Here is a 15570-nt window from a genome sequence, read left to right on the forward strand (position 1 = left end):
CCATTTCACCCATCCATTCACTCCAAAAGTTTGTCCAGTTCTTCCTTGAATTTATTAAAGCTATCAACTTCCACAACGACTGATGGAAATTTATTTCAGCAATCAACCACTCGCTGGCTAAAGGCAAATTTCTGCACATCTGTTCTACAACTGTCTTTCTTCAATATTAATTTATGTCTGCTCAGGTGAGTAATCTGAGCAAGAGGAAGAATCCCATCAGCATTGAGCTTACTGAACCATTCAAGGCATTATACACCTCAATCAGATCACCTTGCAGTTCTCCAGTCTCCTGAGCAATTTGCAGAACTTAAGAATTCTTGGTAAGAGAAACCCTTTGTTCCCCTCACCAATTTGTTGCCCCTCTCTGTACTCATTCCAGCAGCTGAACATCCTTCCTAAAATAAGGCCTCCAGACCTGTATGCAGTACTAAAGGTGTGGCCTGACCATTGCCTTCATACAAGGGGATAATCACCTCCTTATTCTTGCTAGCAAAATTTCTGTATATCATTGATAAGACCCCATGAGCTGCTCTGGCAGCCTGTCTGTACTGCTCAATTACCCCATGTGTTTTTCATTTTCCACTATCCTGAGTATAATAGTGCACAGTTGGTACATTGGCACAGTTGGTACAGTTACTGCTAACCATATGCAGTTCTTTGTATTTGTTAATGTTAAACTTCAGTTGCCACCTCTCACCCCATCTGCCCAACTTTTCTAGATCTGTTACAGTAGCATACACTCATTAACAACCCCGCCAACCTTTATATTGTCTGTAAACTTGGACATTACGATTGATATACCTTCATTAATATCATTGATAAATATAGAAAACAACAATGGGCCAACATCGAACCCTGGGGATCCCATTAATAACATTAGTACGCAAAGAGCAGTGACCACTGATTACCACTCTCTGTCTTCTCTCACTCAACCATCCCTTTATTCATAGCAGAAGTTGGAGCAGTATGACATTAAGGGCATGCCCTTAATGCCATACTGCACTAATCTGTACATTAGTCTTCCATGTGCAACAACATCAAACACTTTCCTGAAATCCAAATACAGTAAACCATCAAATTAACAGACCCCAATATAACAGATTTTGGATTTAACAGACAGGACAAATAATAATACAGTAATGTACATATTAATCTCGACCATATTTTCTTTAGGTTATACAAAACTTCAGTGTTATTATTAATTAAAAATTAATAATGATTACCTATTTCCATTATTGTTTTGGTATTACTACTTTTATTTTTATAATCAAATTCAGGAAATTGTTTTTTATTCTTTCTGAAAATGTGTTCAAATAGCTGTTTTCCCAGAATACAGATAGATAAGAGCAAGCAGTTACTTGCGAACTGAACGTGACTCAGGACACTAAACTGCAGGTCTACCGACTTGCTTTGTTTCGGTCTCAGTCTGCCTCAAGCTATTGTGCAGTCAGGTTGTATACAGAGTTTTCTGTGATTTCTGAATTGTGACTTTATTTATTAAATAATTTTGCAATCCTTACAATTTTAAATAGCATCAAGTGATAGAGGAGTTAAAAGAAAGCATGTGAACTTAAATGTGGCACAGAAATTAGAGCTAATTGAGAAATTAGAACAAGGTGTCTCAGTAGCACATATTTATGAAATTTACGGCTTAAAAAAACAAACTGTTTCTGATATCTGTAAATCAAAGGCCAAATTGCAACATAATTTTATATTGTATTGAAGCTTTTTTTTTTACATTAAGAACAATAAAAAATGCCCCCCCCCACAGGTTACATTCGATTTAACAGACTTTCGGTCAGCATTAACGGACACCCCTTCTTAACTAATAGGGGACTATTAGTCTGTTAAATCAAGGGTTAAAAGATAACTTTTGATATCGTACTGTATTCGATATCAAAGTTATTTTTTGCATCCGGATCCTTTGTGACAATATCGTAGTAGCCAAACAAATTGGTCAGACAAGACTTCCTCTTAACAAACACATGCTGTGTCTGAATTATTACTGCAGTTTTGTCTAGATGATCCTGCTATGCTTCTTTAACCAGTGACTCCATTATTTTCCCAATAACAGAGGTTAAACTAACAGGTCTGTAATTACTCGTGTCACTCTTTGTCCTCTTTGTGAACTGGGGATACATTTGCATATCTCCAGTCCATGGGGTCATCCCCTGAATTCAAGGATGCTCTCAAAATTATTGCTAAGGGTTTGCTTATTTCCTTTGTTACCTCCTTTAATATAACAGGATAGTTCCCATCCACCCCAGGTGTCTCTTTTATGTTTAATTCAACAATTCTCCTGCCAGTTTGCTCTTAGTTATTACAAAATCATTTAGCTCCCTGTTCGAGTTTGATAAATTTCTGGCTTCCACTTCTGCACAGAATTCCTCATATGAGGATGTAGATACAAAATACTCATTCAGTTTTTCAACTATATGAGTAGGAGCATCAACAGTCGAATCATCAATATCAAGTGGACCAATCTGATTCATCCTCTTCCTTCTAGAGTTTATATTAGTAAAGAAGTCTTTGCTGTTTTATTTTCATCCGTTGCTAAAGATTTCTCATAATCTGACTTTTGCCTACCTAACCTCCTTTGTGATTTGGTTACAGATTAGCTTGCATCTACCATAGGCATCTGTGTCACCTAATAATTTACATGCATCCCATGCATATTTTTCTCTGCCACAAGTCTCATTAGTTCATCTGACATCCATTTAGGCCCAAACCTTCAACAGCATTTCTTAGTTGGTATTAAAAGTCTAGTAGTTGCCAAGATTAATTCCATGAATGCTTCCCATTTATAATTTGTTGTTGGTAACATCATCAGTTGGTCTGACTGTATTTAAAAACTGTCTCGGTCCACTGTAGTCACCTTTATGAAACCAAAACCCTTTCCCTTTACCACTGATGGTAGTTACATCTTTAAGTAAATCCCACATCAGTACACTGTGATCACTGCCACCAAGTGGTCCCTTTATTTGCAGATTCTTACTGGGTAAATAATCACTGCTGATAATCAGATCAAGAGTATTACTCTCTCTGGTTGCCTTTAACATGCTGCTGTAGAAAACAATCATCCAATAAATCCACAAGTTGAGTCAGTTTGGTGTGACATAAGCACTGGGAAAGAAACAATGAGAATAGAAGTGTGTTATAGGCTTAATACTCTGATGAGTTCAACGAAATAGAGTGGGCTAGTAAATCAGAATGTCTTATAATGGGAGATTCTATCTTTCCAGATATTGACTAGAAATGTGGGTTGGTCACACACACCAGCAAGACTTTTGTGGATTTATTGGATGACTGTTTATTTCAACACATTACACAAACAACCAGAGGGAGTAATACTCTTGATTTAATTATCAGCAATGATTATTCATGCACAAAGAATCACTTTTGTGCCCTTAAAATATATCTGCTCTGCAACATTATTACTTTTGCCCTGGCAGACATCCTTTAGGCCATAACAAGTAACGAGTAAAGCAAATCTTCACATGAAGTAAAACAAAATAAATAAAATAAAACAAAACATTTATAAGATGTCTGGTAATCTGTAGACATTGCTTAATTTACATCATTACATGGTGTAAATAATATAAATATTATGATTGTAAAATAAAAAATATTTTATATATTGTCTACTGACTACTGATTAACTTCTCAATATGGCTCGAGACTCAACAGAAATGGATGTCAAGCTCAGGTTCAAAGAGAGAATCTAGCCTCTATGAACCGAAGACAGGCCCGGTTAAGAATTATACTTTTTTATTATTATTATTATTAATATTAGCCATTTGGTGCAAGGAAGCCTGAGGCTTATGCTGCACCAGCCAAAAAAAAAAAAATTGTGAATTTCTCTGTGTGTGAGAGAGAGAGAGAGAGAGAGGGGGGGGGGGTAGAAGGGACTCACCAAGAAAGAGAAGAATGATGATATCCAGCTCAGGACCCTGGGTGTGCCAAGCCCATACTCACCAGATGTGAGCCACTGTCAATAAAGTCTGTAATATGAACCAGACTACTAGGAGTGGTAAAATATAACAAATATGCATTTATAGAAATAGATGTTGTTGTATACTGCTCTTCTGAGGATTCCACTAATATTATTTGTAGAATTCTGTAAACCCTAAAGGATTCCACTAATATTATTAATGGATCCCTTAGGGTTCGATGCCTTTCCCCTGACTATTTTCAATATTTATTATTGATATTGACAAAGGCATATCAAATTTAATGTCTAATGTTGCATATACCAAGATTGGCAGGATGGAATATAAGGAATTTTGCTAGCATGGACAAGGAAGTGATGATTATGTCATTGTATGAAGCAATGGTGAGGCTGCATCTTGAGTACTGCACACAGGTCTGAAAACCTCATTTTATGAAGGAAGAATGTAGATCTGTTGAAATAGGTGCATTGAAGAGCAACAAGATTAATCAAGGGCACACACAATGTATTCTTTCAAAGAAAGGTTTCAGTTCTGCAAATTGCAGCATGTAAAGCCTAGCCACATTGTGAGGAGACAGAGATAGCTCAAAGGGTGGCAACCCTGAACCAACTTTGCTTTGGAATCTGCAGCTCCAACTTATAAGCTGAAAGGTTTCTCACAGTTCAAAAATAAATATAAATTTTTCGATTAAAATAGAAATAGTTTTACTGTTTATTTCATTCAGTTCACCTTATTAAAATCTTAAAATTAAAAAATATAATTTATTGATTTAACTTTAATGAACAAGTAGCATTAATTATTATATACTCATTAAATTCTGCTTTCAAAAATTAACTTTTCCTGGCCTTAACAGCCTTTGGATCATTTCATCTAAATAAATAACAAGTCTAAAACCTAAGCCATGGCATGTTTTCAATTGATAAGGGTGCTGATCCATCCAACTGATGTTGTGTCATCATGCAATAAAGATAACTTGTAATTAATTTCATCTTTGAAAAGCTCCATTCTATAAGAATTTAAAAAGAATTTTAATGCCATAAAAAAGATTTGCTAATGATGCCATCATATTGACTGAGTACAAGAATTGCATGATTTTCACAGTGGAGAATAAGTCTTTGGAATGGTTTCACAAATATTTTAATTCTTCATATAAATCAATGCTGATGATGACTTTCTGATCACCCTGTGTAAGCATCATTTGTAAATCCATAAAATTCAGGCAGTTTGTCAATCTTTATTTCTGTAGAATAATTCATTGTATAGAAACTGGAACTAACTGTTATGCTTTATGATCAATTGAACCTACCCTTCAATGATTGGATTGTACTGTCCAAAATGCTGAAAAATTGGATCCTAAAATTTCCTTCTCGATCTTTACAAATTTGTTTTCATGTTCATCATCAAACATTCTCTTTCAGAGTGAATTCTTGTTGCTCAAATTCAAGTTCAATTCAATTGCCACCTTTTTTGCATCCTCTATAAGGCATTTAAATTTATCATCTGTTCTGCAGTTTTAAGATATTTGATTTATTTTAAAAGCAGTGAGATGTGTTATATTCAAACTGACATCTTAGAGGACTTGGATTGTAATGTTAATTTGGCTCAAAATGAAGATATAAATTTGCTTTAATAGTTTTTTCAATAGTCAGAAATTTTGTGATCTATTTCTCTATATAGAATTGCTTTTTAAAATATTGCACTTTTTTCTTGATATTTTTTGTCCTGTTGCTCTTTTTATGTTTGGCATCTCAATAAACTTCGGCACCCCGGCCCTCTCTGCCACATTGGCCTGTGAGAAGATCTGGTTGAAGTGTTTAAGACTTTAAATTGATTGCGTAAACTAAATACTGATATAAACCTTACTTTTTATCATATGACACACAAAAGGAGCCAAATTTAACTGAACAGAGAATAATAGACTGTTAGATAAACTTCCACCTGTTGTTGTGGAAGTGGATTGCATGAATAAATTTAAGGGAGCATTATAAAAATTAGTAGAGGAGATAAAGAGATTAACCAGTGTATTTTTTTTTTTTTTTGTTGATGCTTTATAAGCTTGCTTCCTCACATCATTTACCACTAATACCAATAATATTAAAAGGATAATGGGCACTTCAATATTTGAATTAAGCATAATCAAGGTGACAAAAACCACAAAGGCAACAAGATTGGTAAGGGGAACAAAAGGATGCTCTCAGCAAGAAAATCTTAAATTCTACAATTGCAGCATCTGGAGAGTAGGCACTTGCAAGGTGATCTGATTAAGGTATATAAGTCTTTGAATGATTTGAACAAGCTCAGTGCTGATGAGATTCTTCCTCTCTCAGATTATGCACTTGAGGGCTTAAATTCAAATTGAGGAAAGACAGTTGAAGAATAGATGTGCAGAAATTTGTCTTTAACCAGAGGTGGTTGATTGCTGGAACAAACTTTCATCTGTTGTTGTGGAAGTTGATAGCTTAAATAAATTCAAGGAACAACTGGACAAACTTTTAGGGCGAATAAATAGGTGAATGGTGAAAGTTTTTTTTTTTTTTTTTTTGCTGATGCTGTATAAGCTTGCTTTCTTACGTCATATGCCACTACTAATGCTAATGCTAACAGGATTCTTCCTCTTGCTCAGACACACAGATGGGGGTCAAAAATTTAAAGAAGGATGGCTACAGGACAGATATGTAGAAATTCGCTTTCTGCCAGAGGGTACATAATAGTTGGAACAAATGTCTATCTGATGTTGTAAATATAGGTAGTTTGAATAAATTTAAAGAATAATTACATAAATCATTAGGCAGAGATGAGCAGGTGATGTAGGAAATGTTTTTTTTTTTTATATATATATATAGCTGATGCTGCAGAAGCTTTGTCCCTTGCATCATTTTCCATTACCAACATATATTAACGTCATCATCATTACAAAATGCTGATCTATTCTTTAATTTTTTAATATGAACTGCATGTTTTCCAGGTGCTTATTTGTTTACAAATGCATTTCTTACAACTTGAAACTGAAAAATCATATCTAGATACAGTACACAAAACAAACATGTTATCTTTTTCAGATTTTAAAATACATGGAGAATGTTGAGTATATGTGTACTGGAAAGATGTGCAGAATTTTATATTCTATGTCTTTTGTATATTACTTAAAAACACTGCTAATTAGCGTTGCTCCATATAACTGTGATAAAATGGTAACACATTACAGAGAAGACATCTTATGACAAATTCCAATTGATAAAAATAAGCAGATGTTCACAGAATTTTTACAAAATGCAGATTGAATATATTTTACTGAAAGTATATTCAATACACTGAAAGGGCAGAATTTGTGGGATACCTGGTTCCTGGGAAATGACACTGTTACCCCTCTTGTTAGTGGATGAACCCACCGCATGGCAGGTATATAAATACACTGCATTCACGTAGATGGTAATTCGATGTCAGTATGGATAAATGCTGTGAGTTAACCGACTTTGAAAGAGGAATGACAGGAGTGCCAGACGCATGGGTCACTCATTGTGGAGGTGGTAGAGAAATTGCTATCCCCGTTCAACAGTATCAATAGTGTATCAGGAATACATAATTTCCAGAATAGCATCTCATCATGGACAGTGCTATGGGTGGAGAAAGGCGGTAGATGAATGTGGTCACTGAGACATCTGTCTCGCATTGTTTCAGCCAACCCGAGAGCCACAGTGGCAAAATCACCGCCAATTCAACGAGAGAGGTGCCAGAAAAGTCTCCACGAAGACCATCAGGCGATCATCAGCTGCAATAGGTTATGGGAGCCACCGACCTACCAGAGTCCCATTGCTAACACCATGACACAGGACTCGATGCCTTAACTGAGCGAAAGGACATTGAACCTTGAATGATTGGAGATGGGTGTCCTGGTGCGATGAATCCCATTTCCAGTTATTTCAAGCAGATGGAGGGTGCATATCTGGCAGAAACCACACAAAGCTATGCACACGTCATGTCAACAAGGAACTGTTCAGGCAGGTGGACGGTCGGTAATGGTCTGGTGCATGTTCAACTGGCAATGTTGGCACCTCTGGGACATCTAGACACATCTCTGAATGGTCCAGGTTATGTGTCCATCCTTGCAGACCATCAGCATCCCTTCATGGCCATCGTGCACCCACAGGGCAAAGGACTCTTCCAGCAGGACAATGTGCCTCCCCACAGAACATGGTTAGAAGAGCATTCTTCAGATTTTACCACCATGAAATGGCCTCCCTGTTCACTGGACATGAACCCTGTGGAAGGGTCCATTCGAGCTTTGGACCCAGGAACGCGACAGAATTATGGACAGCAGTGCAGCAAGCGTGGATGGAAATACCTGTGTAATGCTTTCGTGAACTAGTGGATTCAATGCCTCGCCATGTGACTGCCCTTATCCGGGTGAAAGGTGGGTCCTACCCTTTACTTGGTAGGTATCCCATGATTTCTGTCCACTCAGTATATATTCAATTTGAAAATATATTCAATATATATTCAATACATATTCAATCTGAAAATATATTCAATATATATTCAATACATATTCAATCTGAAAATATATTCAATATATATTCAATCTGAAAATATATCCGAATGTGGTTGTCGACATCTGTCTCACACTATTTCAGCCAACCGGAGAGCCACAGTGGTACAAACTGCCGCCAACTTCAACGAGAGAGGTGCCAGAAATGTCTCCACCAAGACCATCAGGCGATCATTAGCTGTAATAGGTTATGGGAGCCGCCGACCTACCAGAGCCCCATTGCTAACATCATTCAATCTGAACCTTTTAAAATGTAGGGTTTCTTTTTTTTTTTCTTTTTGTTCCAGTTTAGGTAATTTGTATTATAAAAAAAAGGTTAACACTGCCCTAACAAGAGAATCATCGGAGGGCTGGCTGTGGTTCTAGGCTTACATGTGTAGACACAAATTTGTACACTGCATAATAAAGCTTATATACTGCCACAAAAAGTGCACAGTCCAGTGTTACCTGCTGCACTATTACATCAGCTGCAATAAAGCAGTTAGAATGAAATTGAATGCTCCTCACTTTGGCCATCCAGAGTCTAAACAGACATTCATTTTATTTTATTCATTACAATAAAGTAATATCTGGTATAAATGTAAAGCCCTCCCCTTCATTTTTATACAGTGGCTCTTATTATATCTGAGGTTACCAAGAATTGATAATAAAAGTTACTTAAAGTAAATAAATCACTAAAACATTGGAAAACCCACCTTCACAGCTTCGTTAACACCAGCACTCAAGCAATTCTCTCTCTGACATAATAAAGCTTTCCATCCTATAATAATAATAAACACAATAAAAATACATATTTCAATAATAGAAAGAAAGATAAATAGGGAAGTATAAAAGATTTTTCTTTTATAAACTTTTATATGGAATTAGGTAGAATGAAGACAAACAGAGTACAATAATATGTTTAAAGCTGTTAAAAGAACATTTATAAAAATATTCATTATGTAGAAGTGAACTTATAGAAAGCAATATTATTATTATTAGTGGTAATAGTGGCACCATCTGGTGTCACTCGTGAGAACTAAAAAATATTAAAAAAAACCAAAAAAAAAAAAAAAAACCCAAACCACTGGACATAAGCTGAAGCTAAAAAGTCCACCTCCATAGATGGATAATGTCATAGAGAAATATTAATCATACTGCATTGAGTGTGATGCAGGATAAAGTCACTCATATTCAGGCCTTAGGCAGAGGGGTCAGTCTCTCGAGCAAGACAGTGGAGCAAATGTGCTGCCCCCCATACGGCTACCACAAGAGAAGGGCAAGACCATCCAGCCCCACCAACTGGGAGTGCTTCCTGCGCAACTGACCACCCAGGAAGGAAGAAGATGCCAATGCATGAAGAGGAGCATCGAAATTAATATAAACATCATGCGAGCATACTATAAATAACCATGCTAGAGACTGATATGACAATGTACAGGTCGCGAATATATACGAAGTGGTTAGAACGATTCCCAGATATTCAGGTCACCGAACAACGATTAGCGGACCAAAGAAGGGCCATCGTCACGAAGAACCTAATAGCTCCTGACATATTGGAAAAAATCAAGCAGGATGTAAGTGATTAAATACAAAGAACAAAGAATATGGTCAATATGGAACCAGAGGAGGAAGAGCAAGAAGAAATACCACCCAGAGTAGCCAAAGTGGAAAGAGACAAAGTCATGATATCCAGAATAGAAGACAAGTGGAAGAAGGCCCTAACAGAATTCGAAGGAATGGACCCCACAAAAATCCATGTGATACCTAAGCAGAGGCCAAATAAAATCCTGTGGAGAGTAATAGACCACCTCGATTGGCAAATAATACCACATTACCTTGACAACAATGGTGCAATCCTGGAGGCTATCCACACAGCCATATACTGTGCTGATATAGCAGCCACTAGTATTAATGGAAAAGAAACGAGAGACCAGCAGCAGAATAACCGAAAACAGAAGGAACTGCCAGCTTGGAAAAGAAGGTTTCAGCAGAAGATAGAAGAATTAAGAGTCAAGATAGGTCAGTTGACCCAGTACCAACAGGGTAATAGAAGTAAGAAATTGATTGGAAAGGTGAAGAGCATCCAAGGGAGACAGCGTCCACAGCAAACATGAGACCAGAAATCAGAGAAAAGGAGAATACTTGGACACACCGAAGCAGAATCTCCTCACATTCAGCAAAAGACTACACCGATAAAAAGAAAGCTCCCAGAGGAGGACCACAGAGCCTTCTACAGGAAATTGGGAGAAGATGAGAAAACAGGAAACAGACCACCAGAGAAGAAGACAATCGAGAAGTTCTGGGGAAATATCTGGAGCAGTGAAGTAAGACATAACAGCCAAGCCCCCTGGATAGAAGTAAAATGGAAGAAAACCAAGGATGTACAAGAGATGAGAGAGTGGGAGATTCGGGAAGAAGTAAAATGGTCGATCAGGAATGACCATTTTACTCCTCAGGAACACCCACAACTGGTGAACCCCAGGAATTGATAACATTCACAACTACTGGTATAAGAAGCTCACTTGCACACACAATCACCTAGCAGAGTAGTTCACTCGAATGATAAGGCACCTGGAGACAATCCCGAAGTTTCTCACTCAAGGAGTCACATATCTGAAGCCTAAAGACGAAGATACAAGAAACCCGGCGAAATACAGGCCAATCACCTGCCTCCCTATGATGTACAAGATCCTGACCAGCTGCATAACCAAGAAGATATCAGACCACTTAGAGAGTAAGAACATAATGGCCAAACAGCAGAAAGGATGCAAGTGAAGGAGCAAAGGATGCAAGGAGCAATTAACCATAGATGCAGCAGTTATGGAGCAAGCCTACAAGAAGCACCGCAACCTATACACAGCCTACATCGATTACCAAAAGGGTTTCGACTCCGTACCTCGTAGCTGGCAAGTAGACACCCGGAAGATCTACAAGGTCAATCCGATAGTGACAAACTTCCTAGGAGCAATGATGGCGAAATGGAGTACCACCATTAAGGTTGAGAACATCACAACCAGACCAATCCCCGTCAGAAGAGCAATCTTTCAGGGAGAGGCTCTGAGCCTACTGTGGTTCTGTCTAGCACTCAACCCGCTATCCACCATGCTAAGCAGCAGTAAGTATGGATATAACTCAAACAAGGAAGAAAGAACCTGTAAACCCTCACCCACCTGATGTACATGGATGACATCAAGCTCTACAGGGCAACTAAGAAGCAACTCCAGCAACTACTCCGAATCACTAAAGAATTCAGCAAGGACATCAAGATGGAATTTGGTCTAGACAAATGCAAGACCCACACACTTCACCAGGGAAAATTAGTCGGCCAAAACTACCAGCTGCTGACTGGTAAAGAGATCAAAGCTATGACAGAAGGAGAGACCTACAAATACCTAGGGATGATGCAGGCTCAGCAGTTAGAGCACAAGGAAATTAAGAAGTGCCTGACCGAAAAATATCATCAGAGACTGAGAAGCCTGCTGAAAGCAAAACTGAATGGAGGGAACACAGTTAAAGTCATAAACTCCTATGCAGCTCCATTACTAACATGCTCCTTTGGGGTCGGAGATTGGACTAACACCGAGCTAGAGCATGTCATGCGAAAGGCAAGGACAATGATGACCAAGAGCCGGCAACACCACATGAAGTCAGCAGTGGAGAGACTAACAATAGCTCGGAAAGAGAGAGAAAGGGGCCTGATAAACTTGATAGAGCAACAGAAAACCGCAACAGTTAACCTGAAGGATTACTTCGAGAACAACACAGCAACACTAGGAAGACAGATAAGTGGTATACCCCACTCAACCTAAGCGAGGAGCCCCCTTCCACCCAGACAGCATAAGAAACAAAGCTATAAAGACAGGCAAATAAGACACTCCATGGAAGACAATACAATGACCCTCCATCAAGATCACATCGATGCATGGCTCACAAGCGGGACACTTACCCGAGACTGAAGGATTCATGCTGGCCATCCAAGACCAGGTAATCAACACTAGAAACTATAGAAAATACAATGCAAAGGAAACAGAAAGTCAGATGACACATGTCAACGATGCCACCTGGCCTCAGAAACAATCCAACATCGCCACAGGGTGCAAGGTGATCACCCAGACTGAGTACACTCATAGAGACGACCAGGTAGCCAGGATAATACATCAGAAGCTAGTGAGGAAATACTAGTTGACCAAAGAAAGTGTACCATACAACAAGTAAGAACCCCAGGCAGTACTAGAGACCCCAACTCACTAAGCTATACTGGGACCATGCCATAATAACGGATAAGATCATCCCGCAAAACAGACTGAACATAACCCTTCTGGACAAGATGAAAAAGGCTTCCTACCTCATTGACATAGCCCAACACTACCAATGTCCAGAAAACCCATGAGAAAAAAAATCAGGAAGTACACAAACCTGAGACATGAGGTCAAGGAGATGTGGCTAAGGCTTACAATACTGAGATTCCGTGATCCCGGTAATTTTTTTCTGGTATTCAAATCCCAGTATTGAAACAAAAATATCGGTTTTTCGATACTAATTTAAAAAATAATTATCCATGATTTATTCACATAAAGGTTATAAAATCAACAACAATAAATCATTAATACTGCTGAATATGCAAATGTGGGATTGTTATACACAGTACAAATGCAACGGAAACCTGAAAATGTCATGAAATTGTATGATAAAATCTTACAAATATATTTCTCTTAGTGATTATGTTGTGTGTGGAAGTAAAGCACTTAAGGAATAACAAAAACATCATTACAGAAATATTTCCATTAGTGGCAGTAGGCCTGTTAGTGAAAATTAAGGAATATGGTAAACAATGGTATGGCAGGCGGAAGGGTTGAAATTAAAAGCTTCTGAACAATAGTTCATTCCCTCTATTAAATCGCTACTTGAGGATGCGACACTTAGTGCATTTTGGGAAAGGTTGTCGGTATGGAGCAGTTCAAAGGTATTGTGAACAGGTGATCTTGAGGTAAAAGATGAAAGCGTTTCGTTGTGCGGGAAAAATATTCTGTTTTTCCTACCAAAGGAAGAAGAGTGAGTTTAAAGAATAACACCGTTATTGGGTCAGGTTTAAATTAGATAGGGGAAGATACATAAATGCAGTGATAAATCTGGGCAAGAGGAAGAATCCCATTAGCATTGAGCTTCCTCAAACCATTCAGGGCCTTTTATACCTCAATCAGATCACCTCGCTGGTGCCTAGTCTCCAGACACTGTAATTTCTTCATAGCCTTTCTTCATAAGAGCAACCCTTTGTTCCATTTGCTAAACTTGTTGCCCTTCTCTGTACTCATTCCAGCAGCTCTACATCCTTCCTAAAATGAGGCCTCCAGACCTGTATACAGTACTCAAGGTATGGCCTGACCATTGCCTTATACAAGGGGATAATCACCTCCTTATCCCTGCTAGAAAAATTCCTGCATATCATTGACAAGACACCATGAGCTACTCTCGCAGACTGTCTGCACTGCTCAGAAAACTTCATATCCGACTGCACAACTACCCCTAGATCCCTTTCACTCTCCACCACTGTTAGTGCAGTACCACACAGTTGATACGTTACTCTGGGGTTACTGTTGCCCATATGCAGTAAATAAATAAATAAATAAATTTTCTGTTTATACTCCGGGACAACCAAACAGTCAGAGGAGTTAACAAGATAGACAGAATACAAGAAACAGCACCGTATTCAACAGTCACGGGCTTGAACCCCGGTCACTCAAGGCACGTGTACTTGCACCCGCGCGCCTGACCACTAGGCTAAGGCGGCCCACTACAGTACTTTACAGTTGTCAATGTTAACCTTCAGTTGCCACCTCTCAGTCCATCTACTCGACTTTTCTGGAACCTGTTGCAGTAGCGTAGTGTCATTAACAACCCTGCCAACCTTCGTATCACCTGCAATCAGAAATTAAGCCTGATAAAACTTCATCAATATCATTAATAAATATAGAAAACAACAATGGACCCTTGGGGACTCCGCTAGTAACATTAATCCACGAAGAGCAGTGTCCATTGATTACCAATCTCTGTCTTCTCCCACTCAACCATCGCTTTATCCATATTAGCAACTTGCCCTTAATGCCATACTGTTTCAATTTGTACAATAGTCTTCTATGTGCAACAGTATCAAAAGCTTTCCTAAGATCCAAGTACATGATATCAAAATTATGAGTCATTTCTAGACCATCATGGACAGGAAATTCATGATTCATAGTGGCCAATGAAAGGGAGTTGGTCTTGGAGGGGAAAGGAAAGTAAAGAATATAAAAAGGCCTAAAAAGATATCAACGGCTGTTCAGAGTTACTGTAGTTATCGATATTGTTGTCATTGTTGTCGTAGCACTGAAGTCTTTTCAGATGTCTGCACCGCTGGAACTGGCCAAAGTAACAGAATCAGGAAGACTAAGGAGACAAAGGGAGCCCCCTGAGTCCAGAGTAGACCACGCCCTAGCTTCCTACTGGAAGGAGTGAAGCCAAACCATCGGCTCTCGAAGACAACAACTGGTCCTGGTAAACATGCAGTTTCTTTCTATGTAAATAGTGAACGTTAAGACAGAATAAATGTAGTAAAACCAAAATGCTTCCTTCCTAATAGTATGTAAATCCTTGATAAATTCTCTTTAAAATGAATTGAATTGATCAGTTCTGCTGAATTTATTTGTTAAACGCTGTAAGAAAGGAAAGCAATATAAAGATATTCAAAACGGCAAAAGTCCTTATGATTATCCCCAGTGCAAACCCATTACCAACATAAGTAAGAATGCTGACCAGATAGCAAGAAAGAATACTGTGTATATGATTAATTCTGTTTGTAATAAATGTTGTTAGATGTAACCAAGTTCTCTGATTTTACTCCCTCTGCCAATACTCTCACACACCAGCAACACATACCTGAAATCCGGGATTAAACAGTCTTAGTCGTTATTTAATTTAAACACAACATATTGAAGCTGCAGCAGTAGAAGATCCACAATCCTAGACTGCCGAAGGCTTAGATCATTTCCTAACCAGACAAACATCTTATGCAAAGTGTACCAAAGGGATAGGAGGCCATAAGTCACAGAAAGAGAG

At 38.3% G+C, this 15570-nt stretch overlaps 1 protein-coding gene across 1 annotated transcript in view; it reads right to left on the bottom strand.

The window, feature by feature from the left end:
- unc79 (UNC-79 domain-containing protein) overlaps nucleotides 1–15570 on the bottom strand; it is a 1082710-nt gene that overhangs the window by 890309 nt on the left and 176831 nt on the right. The window contains exon 10 of the mRNA XM_090389680.1: nucleotides 9192–9256. Within this exon, the coding sequence (XP_090245806.1) occupies nucleotides 9192–9256 (65 nt within the window). The remainder of the gene's footprint in view (nucleotides 1–9191; nucleotides 9257–15570) is intronic.

This window comes from Mastigoproctus giganteus, chromosome 2 (genome assembly GCF_048544385.1).
Source record: "Mastigoproctus giganteus isolate SK-2022 chromosome 2, ASM4854438v1, whole genome shotgun sequence".
Classification (NCBI taxonomy): Eukaryota; Metazoa; Arthropoda; class Arachnida; order Uropygi; family Thelyphonidae; genus Mastigoproctus; species Mastigoproctus giganteus.